Below are 13232 nucleotides of genomic sequence, written 5' to 3' on the forward strand. Positions count from 1 at the left end.
GTCTGTGCAATCCTTCTGCCTAGTCCGCCATCTTGCCCCGCCTCTCAGAACATAACATTCTTAAAGAATCCTGACTTACTGGACATGACCTTGAATTAAAACTACACACCCCAAAGTCAACTTTACGTAACAGTTTAGCTGAAAGCACAAAGATTGTCACCCTTGAGTCTTACATTAAAAAAAAAAAAAAAAACTTGTATAAGACCAAAGGGTTGGTAGCTGTTTTGAAGCTTAAATGAGAAGGTTGAGGGGTAGGGAGTTTAAGTAAATAGAGGTGAAACCATTAGAAGAGAAATAATGAGAGTGTTGACACAGTGTGAGGAATGTATCCTGTGTCCCTGATCATTATGTCAGGAAACAAATAGAAATGGGTTTTGCTGTGTATATTTTCATCAAAAATAAAACTAAGTATTAAAAAGATAGAATTCTGTAGAGTACTATTTGACATATTTGGATATACATTTCTCAGCCCTGGTAGCCTCAATAATCTTATTTTCCTTATATTTCTTACTGTGATTTCATAGCCTCAGTCAGCATATACCCACCACTTGTCTATCAGTTTGTTGTACTGTGGAGGCTTGCATGTTGCTGTGAGGCTGGAGGCTATGCCACCAGTATTACAAATGCCAGCAGGGTTACCCGTGGTAGACAGGTTTCAGTGGAGCTTCCAGACTAAGACAGACTTGGAAGAAGGAAGGGGCCATCCATTTCTCAAAGATTTGGCCAGTGAAAACCTTATGAACAACAGTGAAACACTGTCTGATATATTACTGGAAAACTTTATGAATAGCCCTGAAACATTGTCAGCGATGGGCTCAGTATAGCAAGGATTGTGAAGCTGGCACAGGACTAGGCAATGTTTTGTTACGTAGTACATGGAGTCGCTGTGAGTCAGAGCCAACTTGACAGCACTTGACAACAACAGCAATATCAGCATATACAACAGCAGTTTTCAAAACACACTGATCGTGATTATTTTGTCTCTTCCATCATCTTTAGTATAAAAAAGAAAATGATGACTTTGAAATCTGATATAAAAGTGATTTAAGAGATCAAAGGGAATACCCAACATATCCAGTCTTTTTAAGGCTTTGAATATTGTCTTGCTGGTTTGAGGTGAGCTTCTGAAAACTGCCTGCATCAGTACTGCTAAGAACAGAGGAGCTTTGTAGGAACATCTTTTCTTTTAGGAGGTAATTTTTCTTGATAAGTGTGCCATAAGAACTTGAAGAATGATTTTAATTTCTCATTTTAAGATGACTGTCACACTGAGGCAGACTGTTTAGCACTTCAAAGTTAGAATACATGGATTTGTCAATAAATTTAAGCATGATCACAGTCACCCTTAATACTTAGTTGTTTGAGTAATACATTATGTTCACATTTTAAATGGGTATTGATTTCATTCGGGACTAAATTGGAGCATGTCTGTCTTATGAAATTGCTGATCCTCTCCCAATTTGGAAGTATGCAGCCAGACATAAATTCTAGCCAATATGCCACAGATTTTCCTTATCTTTGCTCCTTTTTGCACTTCTTTTTAGGAGAGAATGCTTTTGGAATACTAAAAATAGCAAAAGTACATTGTCTTTCAAGTAACAAACCTAAAATATATTACCTTGTGTTTTTTTGTGTCTTGAAGGTACTTGAAGTTTATTGACTTGCCCTTGTCTCAGAGAAAGTTTTGTCAAAGATGTCAGCAGTTGCTGTTACCAGACGACTGGGGGGAGCATCGTGAGCATCAGGTCGTGGGTGATGTTTCTGTCGGCCAGTTAAAAAGGCCCAGTCAACTCCTTTACCCATTGGAAAATAAGAAGACAAATGCCCAGTACTTGTTTGCTGATAGGAGCTGTCAGTTCTTAGTAGACATACTTTCTACCCTTGGATTCGGAAGAGTGCTGTGTGTTGGAACACCGAGGTATGTTATATAATCTTTTCTTTTTGAATTCTCCTGTCATCACTGCAGGCATACCTGGTTTTTTGTTGAGCTTTGCTTTATTGTGCATTACAGATAATGGTGTGTTTTTTTTTTTTTATAAATTGAATGTGGGTAGCCTTGCGTCAAGCAAGTCTATTGGCACCATTTTCCAACAGCATGTGTTCACTTCATCTCTCCGTGTCATATTTTGATAATTCTCACAATGTTTCATACTTTTTCATGATGTTGTTGGACACTTAACAGACCACAGTGTAGTGAAAACAGACCTTTTATAGCACTGGGAAACCAAAAAACTCGTGTGACTCGCTTTATTGCAGTACTCACTTTACTGCAGTAGTCTGGAACCAAACGCACATATCAATAAGGTACACCTCTTTTTCCATTGTAACAACATTTTATCAAGTAGTTATTTAGTATATACAGGGCATGACATTAAGCTTTAAGGCACAAGGGAGTATAAAGCATGGTTCTGTAACTCATAATTCCATTTCAGAGAAATATTTAGATTCTGGTATGTGATGGGAAATTCTTTCTGATTTGATTCTTAAATTGGTTATAATTTTAGACTTCTCCCTTTGAAGTAAGTTCTACCTATTAAAAAATATTTGCTAAACTGAAACCTTGGTTATATGTGCAATTCTTTTCAGAATTTCATTTAAATGTAAGAAGTGCAGAACACAAATTATCTTTTCTGTTTGTTTATTGTCTGCTCTTTGTAATTTCTTACTAAATTTGCTGATTCCTTCAGGCTGCATGAGCTGATCAGGTTGAAAGCTTCAGGGAACAAGAAGTCTGCCATGAAAAGCCTTTTACTGGATATTGATTTTCGGTAGGTTTACAAAATATATTTGTTCTCCTTCCTTTCTCCTGCTTGTTTTTATTGTTTTTGTCTTCTTAATTGTTTATAATCTGTTAAAACTCCTCAATCAACATTTAGTAGTCTTCCTTGCTTCTCAGGTACCTTTTTAGCTATATGCCATATAAACTCAGCATGTGATCTTCATAGTTCAAACAGGGATTCAGTAAATTTCTCTTGCCTACTGTGCTTCCAAGATTGTCTCTGTAAATGTATCTGCTTGTCTTTGGTGTATAACTTAGAGGTAAATTCCTATTCAGTGGATTTTGTCTTTTATTTTCAAAGATAATTCTGAACTTCTTCATAATCAATCGTTGTTTCATCATCAGATCTTGGAAGTGTGATAAGACATTATTTTAATATATTTTACAGGGTGATATGCACATTGTTTTTCATTGGACACAGCCTGATGTGTGTTCAGTAACTTCCTGAAGGAAATACTAACTAGGGAATAGACAGGTTCCAAGGAAGAGGATTAGGAGACAGATAAGTTTTGTGGGTGAGAATTCAGTGGCAACTCATGTGATGGGAAAATGGAGATGACATTCTCTGAGGAACACACCTTGAGTCTCCCTGGTGGTGGTAATTTAGAAGGTACAGATCTTTGATTTATGGTGCAGGATGGTGAATACATCTATCCACAGTCTCTGTGATTCAGTGTGTACACCTATTCCTCACTTACTATCTCATTATCTGACGTTTCATATTTATGACAATAGGGAAAAATCTACTCTGTGACTATTTTGCACATTAATGATGGACATCTGGCAGTAACAAACGCTGAGGTTTGAGGCAAGAGTATTACTGACTATGATGGTTAAGGTTATGTATCAACCTGGCTGGACCAGGATTCTCAGTGGATTGGCAATTATATAATGATGTAATTTGGCCATTGTGTAATGATGTGTTTTGGCAGTTGTATAATGATGTACATTTTGTGATCTGATGTGGTGGTTAAGGTTGTATGTCAACTTGGCTGGGCCTGGTTGAGTGCTGGGCAGATAGTGGTAGTTAGTCCCCATGATGAGACTGCGTCATGGTGGGACCTACCACAAGCAGCTGAGTAGCTGCTTTAGGGATATGGTCTGCTTCCCATGTATAAGAATCAGCTTTGGCAATGATCTCTAGCTTGGCTTGCTTGAACCCTGCACGTAGCCATGTCATTGTTCAGCAGCCTGCCATGCTCTGCTGAACTCGGGACTTTCAATGGACTTGAATGAATGGCCTGGTGTGTGGTTTGGTAAAGTGGGCACTGTGCCTTGTTACTTGTGAACCTTGGGCTTGTCAGCCTCAGCAGCCAGCAGCTGTCTGAGTGAAGAAAAGCCTCTAGCTTCAGTGGGTCAGGAGCAAGAGGTAGAGCTGAAGCCCAAGGCTGAGGGGCTTTCACCCAGCCCCTAGAGCCTGGCACTTTGAACTCGGGATTTCTAGCCTCCTGAACTGTAAGAGAATAAACTCCTGTTTGTTCAAGCCATCCTACTTGTGGTATTCCTGTTAGAGTGGTGCTAGATAACCAGAACAGATGTCATCCTCCATTTTTGCATAATGCCAGTTTTTGCTTAATGACCTGTTCTTTGATAAAGATTGCTATTCAGTGGATTTTATTCACTTTGATAGGTGAGAAGTGAGTGTACACTTTTTAGTTTCCTCTGTTGTTTCAATTCCAAGAATTCATACTAGATGTATAATACTGTAGGACACCATGCCAAAACTGTAAGGGACTCACAGGTTGTCCCTGATTTCTAAATAACCAGGAGACCCTTGGAATTAGGGGACAGATTGCTACACATGACTCCTTCATGAATATCATGTTCTTCTGCTTAGAGTCTGAACTCAAGAAGGGTTCTACCATCTGGTTCCCCCAGGCCAGGTAGGCTTAGTTAGGTGGGGTGAGCTTCTGTTACACGTGCTGCTCACTAGCACCATAGCTGAGGGAACCCTGAAGTTCCTCGCTCAGACATTTTTATACCCCAAAGCCCATAGGACATGCTACACTGACACACATCAGGCCTTGGAGGGTAGGGCTGGGGGGTGGTTGTGCCCCCTCCCTTCCTGAGTCCAGTTGCCAAGATGAGTTGGATGCACCCAACTCGTTTGCATATGTTTAAGTGTTTCCTCAGTGTTTCATAAAACAGAAGCCCATTGATTGCTCTGGCTATTTTCAGAAACCAGAGACCAAAGACCAAACCTAGTTCTTTGTCCCACACATACACTGTGGTATTAGTATCTTTTACATATTCTTGAATATTGAAGGAATCAGGCTTTGTGTCCCTTTTTACTTAGGTCTAATGCAGTCTGACTCTCCAGTATTCTAACATTTGTTACAGAGAATCTATGAAATGAAATATATTCTCTCTCCCTAAAAGAAGGCAGACATTCGAGTCAGTTCTGACTCATAGCTCCCCTATAGGACAGGGCCGAGCTGCCCCATAGGGTTTCCAAGGCTGTAAATCTTTGGAAGCAGACTGCCTCATCTTTTTTTCCCTCAGAGCATCTGGTGGATTCAAACTGCTGACCTTTTGGTTAGGAGCCAAATCCTTTAACCACTGTGCCACCAGAGCTCCTTACTAGGATGGCTATTGTCAGAAAAAGGGAAAATAGCACTTGTTGAGGAGGATGTGGAGAAATTTGAACCTTCATGCATTACTGGGGGAAATCAAAACCTTTTCCCCAAAAAGTTAAATGTACAACTACCATATGACCCAGCTGTTCACTGTTAGGTATATACCCAAGAGACCTGAAAGGAAGGCCTTAAACAGGTACTTGTACAGCAGTGTTCACTTCCACATTACTCACAGTAACCAAAATGCAGAAGCAACCCAAGTGTCCATCAACAGATGATGGTAAACACAATGTACTTTATCTGTACAGTGGAACATTCTTGAGCTTTAAAGAGAAATGTGGCTCTCATCTGTGCTGACATGTGATTGACATTTATGTTGTCTAGAATAGTCACATGCATTGAGACCAATGTTTATCACTGGTTACCTGGGACTAGGAGAGGAAGTGGGCTGGGAGTCACTGCTTTAAGGGGCACTGAGTTTCTGTCTGCAGGGAGGAAAGTCTTGGGGAAATGGATAGTGGTGGTGGTTGCCCAACATGGCAAATGAATTACTATCACTCAGTTGTATACTTAAAAATGATTAAAATGGTAATTTTAAAATATATATATATATTGCTATGATAAAATTTTAAAAAACGGGAAAAATTCAAGACAAGCATGCATTTATAGTGTTAAAAGTCACATTAAAAAATCTCAGCTTTTGTCATTTATTTTTCTGTAGATTTCCAAGTCAGCTTTAGGTTGTGTACTAAAAGAACTATGCTTCTTGGAGATTAGCCATCATGACTCATGCCTTCTGAACAGGACTAGACAGTTTCCCTACACCTCGGCCTGAGTGGTCCTTGGTAAAATGGCATTCCACAAGTGAGGATACTGACTGATTCTTGAAGATAAACTCAATTTCTTTTTCTTTTAATTGAGATATTCACATGACATAAAGTCCTGTAATATGAAGTATACAGTTCAGTTTAGTATATTGACTATTTAGGGTAGCTTTCACACTGTTCCAGTACATTCCCACCACTCCAAAAAGAAACTCCACACCTGTGAGCAATCAGCCCCTTGGGTACCACTCATCTACTTTCTGTCTCTATGGATTTGCCTATTCTGGACATTTCATATACAGGGAATCATACAGGATTAGTCTTTCTGTCTGGCTTCTTCACTCGCATGCGTTTTCCAGGTTCATCCACGTTACAGTGTCAGTACTTCATTCCTTGTTATGGCTGAATTCTATCCATTGTATGTATCTATCATTTTTCAATACTGTGTTCCTTTCTGAAAAATGAGTTAGATGATTATAAATTCAGTATTTTAAAGGTAGAAGTTTAACTTTTGTTCTTTTAATAACATTAATGGTTGTTGTTGTTGTTGTTTGCCGTCGAGTCGGCCCCGACTCATAGCGGCCCCTCCTTGGGTTTCCGAGGCAGTGTCACTACAGAAGTAGGATTGCCCAATCTTCCTTCCGAGGAGTGGCTGGTGGGTTTGAACCGCCAGCCTTCTGGTTAGCAGTCAAGTGCCTTAGCCGCTATGCTACCAGAGCTAGTTGATATTTATTGATTGCTTCCACTTGCCAAGCTCTGGTCTAAGCATTTACCTCGGTTAGTGCTCACAGTGACCCTGTAGTATGTAGATGCTGTTATCATCCTCATTACAGATAAGAAAACTGAAGCACAAAGAGGTTAAATAACTTGTCCAAAGTCCAGATTTATAGGTGATTGAGCCAGGATTCAAACTCAGACAGTCTGGCTCCAACAAATAAGTTATCTGCTAGAAACAACTTTCAGTTTGTATGTAAGCCTGTCCTATATGGTCTGTTTTCCTTTTGTCATCTTTCCCTCTCTCCCTTTCTCCCTCTGTCTCCCTCCCTTTCTACAGAGGCCTTTGGGTGAGTCGATAATATAACTGACACCCAGGTTACTCGTATATTTAGAATAAGGCATTCATATTAGTCAGGAATACTTCATTTGAATCCCAGAAATCTGTTCATATAAAAAGAAGTCTGTTAGCTAGCTCTGGTAGCGTAGTGCTTAAGGCACTTGACTGCTAACCAGAAGGCTGGCAGTTCAAACCCACCAGCCACTCGGAAGGAAGATGGGGCAATCTACTTCCGTAGTGATACTGCCTCAGAAACCCAAGAAGGGGTTGCTATGAGTCGGGTCTGACTTGACGGCACATAACAACAACAACAACAACAATTAGCTAACATTAATTGAAGAAGAAATTGAAGTTGTCAAGGATTTCATTTCACTTGAATATACAGTCAGTTCCCGTGAAAGCAGCAGTCAAGAAATCAAACGGTATATTGCGTTGGGCACATTGCTGCAGAAGACCTCTTTAAAGTGTTAAAGATTGAGTGCACCTGAGCCAACCTGTGGTCTTTTCAGTTGCCTTGTGTGCATGTGAAAGCTACACATTGTACAGTAGGACAGAAGAAGAATCGATGTGTTCAAATTGTGGTATTGGGAAAGACTGTTTATGCTGTGGACTACCAACAATGAACAAATCAGTCTCAGAAGAAATAGAACCAGAAGGAAGGGTGGTGAGAATTTTACTTGCTTACTTTGGACACATCGTCAGAAGGACCACTTGGCAGATAGGACATCATGTTTGGTAAAGTGCAGGGTCTATGAAAACAAGAGAAGCCCTCAACGAGATGGGTTGACACAATAGCTGTCAGAATAGCTTTGCACAGGAGTGGGCAACATTTTTTTGTGTTACACATGAAATCACTATGAGGTAGAGCCAACTCAACAACTATAACAAGGCTACATAGCAGGCTTTAGTCCAGGGCCTCCCACCGCATTGTTAGGTCTCTTCTTTTCTCTCTTCACCTCTTATTTTGTCTTCATTTATGTGTTGGTTTTATTCTGTAGCTTCGTTTATGCTGCCAGTGACTTTGGTGGGCAACGGCTTTACGCTTACAGAGTCAGCTTAATTGCGTAATGGAAAGAGACTGTCTTTCCTGAGAGTCTATCAGCAAACTCCAGGGTGTACTCTGATTAGCTTGGCTGGGTCACATGCCCATCAGAACATCACTGTGGCTTGGTGGATAGGGTGCTCTGGCCAGGCTAAGTCAGGTGCTTACTCCTTCCCAATTAGCTCCTGACCACCTTCAGGAAATGGGTCCACCATAGGCAGTAGGTGTTCAACCGAGGGAGGAAGGCATATAGGTGCTGAGCACACACAGAAAAAATAAGACGTCCACATCTGAGTTGTTGGAGCCGTCAGTTCTCAACACACAGTTTCTTGCCTTGAGTATTGTTATATCTGTGGAGATGGGACAGTGTTGTATTTCCAGTATTACATTAAAAGTTACGTAATGTTATTTCCAGTATTTACATTAAAAGTTACATAATGATTCTTTCTTTTAAAGATGAGTTTTTCTCTAGTTAGTTGTGGGCTAATTAATACAGAAAACCAAAACCAAACCCATTGCCGTTGAGTTGATTCATAAGCGACCCTATAGGACAGAGTAGAGCTGTCCCATAGAGTTTCCAAGGTTGTATCTTAAAGAAAGGAGCCCTGGTGGCACAGTGGTTAAAGAGCTTGGCTGCCAACTGAAAGGTTGGTGGCTCCAAACACACCAGGTGCTCCGTGAGAGAAAGATGTGATAATCTGCTTCTGTAGGATCCACAATTTAGGATCATTAGGAGTTAGTGTTGACTCAGTGGCAGTAGGATGGATGGGAATCCTGCCACCAAGGAGTCTTGATGGTACAGTGTTTAAAGCACTTAGCTGCGAACTGAAAAGTTGGTCGTTTGAACCCATCAGGCACTCCACAGGAGAAAGATGTGGTAGTCTCCTTCTGTAAAGGTTTACAGCTTTGAAAGTCCTATGGGATAGTTCTGCTCTGTCCTATAGGGTTGCTGTGAGTTGGAATCTATTCAACAGCAGTACGTTTAGTTTTCTTGGAATCTTTAGAAGCAGACTGCCACTTCTTTCTCCAGTGGAGTGGCTGGTGGATTCAAACTGTTGACCTCTCAGTTAGAAGTTGAGCACTTAACTTCTGTACCATCAGGGGTCCTTAATTAATGCAGAAAAGAAGCAAGAAATCAGTGTTCCACCTCAAAGAACTTGCTGAAGTAGCAAGCCTGCTAGTTTCCTTTTGCTTTTTTTTCCCCAAGAAAAAGGATCTATTATTTTATAAATTACTATTTATATTGCTACTTATTCTTTTCATGTATATACACCTCTCTGTCTGATGCATACATATGCTGGTAGTGTTCTATTGGGGATATCCTAGCTTAGTTGCTTTGATAATAGTCTGTTACTGCCTCATTTCTGCAAAAGGGTGTTATGAGAGACTGCTTTATATTATTATAGCCACAAGGAGTGCTGGTGGCTCAACAGTTAAGTGCTTGGCTTCTAACTGCAAGGTTGGCAGTTTGAACCTATACAGCCACTCTAGTAGAAGGACTTGATCATCTGCTTATGTAAAGATTATAGCCAAGAAAATCCCATGGGGCAGTTCTGCTCCATCACATGAGGTCGCAGTGAGAGCATGGCTCCCGTCAGCAACAGAAGCCACAGTGAACCAGTCTGTTGCCTATCTTCACAGTATGACGGAGTATGTGGTTGGCTCAAATTTCTTACGAAGACCACAATTAAGAAATAATTCCTACAAGTTAGGTGCTCTGGTGGCATAGTGCTTAAGGCATTTGACTGCTAACCAGAAGGCTGGCAATTCAAACCCACCAGCCACTCCTCAGAAGGAAGATTGGGCAATCTACTTCCATAGAGATACTGCCTCAGAAACCCAAGGAGGGGTTGCTATGTATTAGAACCGACTCGACGGCAGTGAGTTTGGTTTGGTTTGTTGGAGTGGCAGGAAATAATCATTTTTGCCACTGTGCCTTTGCTTTGTTGTTACCCTACAGAGAGGCTCTCTGAGGCTGCAGAGAGCTGCCCGAGCTCTATATCTTTCTGACAGTAGAAGGTAGGAAGTTATTATTTGCTAAGATGGATTTCTGTGTGTTCTAATTTTAACATGAAAGATGTAAAGCTCCACTCGGCCAACCATTATCCAAATAAAGTTATTTCCAAAGCTGCATTTCTTAGGTTCATCTCATGAACGAATACCATTCAGCTCTTGATTACATTTCCTGTATGTAGAGCATGTTTCACACTTGGTAACTGACTCTCATTTAGACAGAATGAATGGCCAAATTAAATGAATGTCCTTTTGAGCAGCTTTCAAGTGCATGCATTCCTGATTAGTTTTGTTTGCCTTATTCAATGGAGAGAATAATTCTTTGTGGCCAATTTCATTTTAAGAGGGCAATATTGAGTGATTTTTCATAGTTTAAAATATGAACAATTATGCTCCCTTGTTTGTATCTGATGGAAACTTAGAGGTGAAATCCTGGCTGTTTTTCCTCTCTGGTTCTGCCCACTGCTTGCTGCTCAGAATGATTTGGACAGGTGTGTGGTGCTAAATTTCATGCAATTCATAAATTTTTTTCATTCTAAAAATGACTTTTGTGTCTTTATGAAACAATTAAGGTGGGAGAGTGATCTACTGAAAAAAGGAAGTGTATTTTCCTTTGCTAACATTGACAGAACAGTACAAAAGGGAAAACTCTCATGTTGGTTGGCCCATGATTATACTAATATTGATATTTTTAAAATCAATTATTTGGAATTTAATTAAATAAGATGATATATGTGTTTATTAATGGTAATTGATATCATGCTACTATGATTTTTGGAATGTTCATTAGGTTGATATAATAATTTTAATATTTTCCAATTATCCAAACCTCTTGTTTATTTCTTCACTGCAAATATATGTTGTGTGAAATCCGACAGTTGTGCTAATCATATTATCAGTGATATTAAGGTATATTGTACTGAGTGATACTGTACTGAGAATGGTGAACAGCTGTTCTTCCATCTCCACAAAACAGGAGGAAATGGGTTTAGATTGTAGGAGAAGACATTTTGGTTGAACATAGCAATTTCCTAGTATTAGGGAAATTAAGACATACATATCTTTATATATGCTTGTGTGCATGGAGGCAGGCCGCAGTGAGCCAGCTCCTGGACCAGCAGAAGGCGGGTGCTTGTGTGCATGGAACCAGGCTGTGGTAGTTAGCTTTGTGTGTCAACTTGGCTGGGCCTGGTTGAGTGGCTGGGCCGTTAGATGTAGTATTCCCCATGATGAGACTGGTAATCAACTCCATGGTAGAATCTACTGGGAGCAGCTGAGTAGCTGTTTTGGGTATGTGGTCTGCTTCCCGTATATAACAGCTTTGGGAATGGTCTCTAGCATCTTGAACCTTGCATGTAGCCATGTTGTTGTTCAGAAGCCTGCCATGCTCTGCTGACCTGGGTACTTAAATGGACTTGAATTAACAGCCTGCCATGTGGTTTGGTAACATCAAGACTGTGCCATTTTATTTGTTGACCTTGGGCTTGTTAGCCTCAGCAGCCAGTAGCTGCCTGAGTGAAAAGATGCCTTTGGCTTCAGTGGGCTGGGATCAAGAGGCAGAGCTGAAGCCCAAGGTCGAGGGGCTTTTAACAGCCCCTAGAGCCTGGCACTTTGAACTTGGACTTTTAGCCTCCCGAACTGTAAGAGAATAACTCCTGTTTGTTAAAGCCATCCTGTTTGTGGGATGTTCTTGTCAGAGCGGCTCTAGGTAACCAGAACACAGGCTGTGGTGAGCCAGTCCCAGGACCAGCAGAAGGCAGGTGCTTGTGTGTGTGGAGGCAGGCCGTGGTGAGCCAACCCTGGGACCAGCAGAAGGGGGCTGCTTGTGTGTGTGGAGGCAGGCCGTGGTGAGGCAACCCCGGGACCAGCAGAGGGGGGCTGCTTGTGTGTGTGCAGGCAGGCCATGGTGAGCCAATCCTGGGACCAGCGAAATGTGGGTGCTTGTTTGCGTGGAGGCAGGCAGCAGTGATCCAGCCTCAGGACCACGGAAGGTGGGTGTTTGCGTCCTAGGGGCAGGCTGGGTAAGTGAGCATGATGGGGGAGACCAGGAAATGATCAGAGCAGTTTGGAACAGCTAAAGGAGACAAACTTGTCTATCAGTTTGTCATACTGTGGTGGCTGGAGTGTTGCTGTGAGGCTGGAGGCTATACCGTCATCAATTCAAATGCCAGCAGGGTCACCCATGGTGGACAGGTTTCAGTGGAGCTTCCAGGCTAAGACAGACTCAGAAGAAGGAAGAAGCCAGGTACTTTTCAAAGAATTGGCCAGAATAAACTTTATGAATAACAGTGAAACACTGTCTGGTATATTGTTGGAAAAATTTATGAATAACCCTGAAACATTGTGCAATATAGTGCTGGAAGATGAGCCCATCAGGTTGGAAGGCACTCAAAATATGACTGGAGAAGAGCTGCCTCCTCAGGGCAGAGGCAACCTTAATAATGTCGATAGAGTAAAGTTTTTGGGACCCCCTTGACTGATGTGGCATCTCTCAAGATGAGAAGAAACAGCTGCAGACATCCATTAATAATAGGAACATGGACTATATGAAGTATGAATCTAGGAAAATTGGAAGTTGACAAAAATGAAATGGAATATAAGAATGAAATGGAATATACGATACTGATATATAAAGATCAGTATCCTAGGCATAAGTGAGCTGAAATGGACTGGTTTTGGCCATTTTGAATCAGACTATCTTATGATCTACTACACTGGGAAAGGCAAACTGAAGAAGAATGGCATGGCATTCATTATCACAAAGAATGTATCAAGATCTATCCTGAAGTACAATGCTGTCAGTGATAGGATAATATCCATATGCCTACAAAGGAAGACCAGGAGCTCTGGTAGCATAGTGCCTAAGGCACTTGACTGCTAACTCCTCGGAAGGAAGATGGGACAATCTACTTCTGTAGTGATACTGCCTTGGAAACCCAAGGAG

At 41.1% G+C, this 13232-nt stretch overlaps 1 protein-coding gene across 1 annotated transcript in view; it reads left to right on the forward strand.

The window, feature by feature from the left end:
• The window catches only part of ZCCHC4 (zinc finger CCHC-type containing 4), a 101669-nt gene that overhangs the window by 39022 nt on the left and 49415 nt on the right, over positions 1–13232 (forward strand). The window contains exons 4-5 of the mRNA XM_007952564.2: positions 1643–1918; positions 2688–2768. Coding sequence (XP_007950755.2) covers positions 1643–1918; positions 2688–2768 — 357 coding nt within the window. The remainder of the gene's footprint in view (positions 1–1642; positions 1919–2687; positions 2769–13232) is intronic.

The sequence above is a fragment of the Orycteropus afer genome, unplaced genomic scaffold (assembly GCF_000298275.1).
Source record: "Orycteropus afer afer isolate SDZICR_OR568_19922 unplaced genomic scaffold, OryAfe1.0 scaffold00346, whole genome shotgun sequence".
NCBI lineage: Eukaryota > Metazoa > Chordata > Mammalia > Tubulidentata > Orycteropodidae > Orycteropus > Orycteropus afer.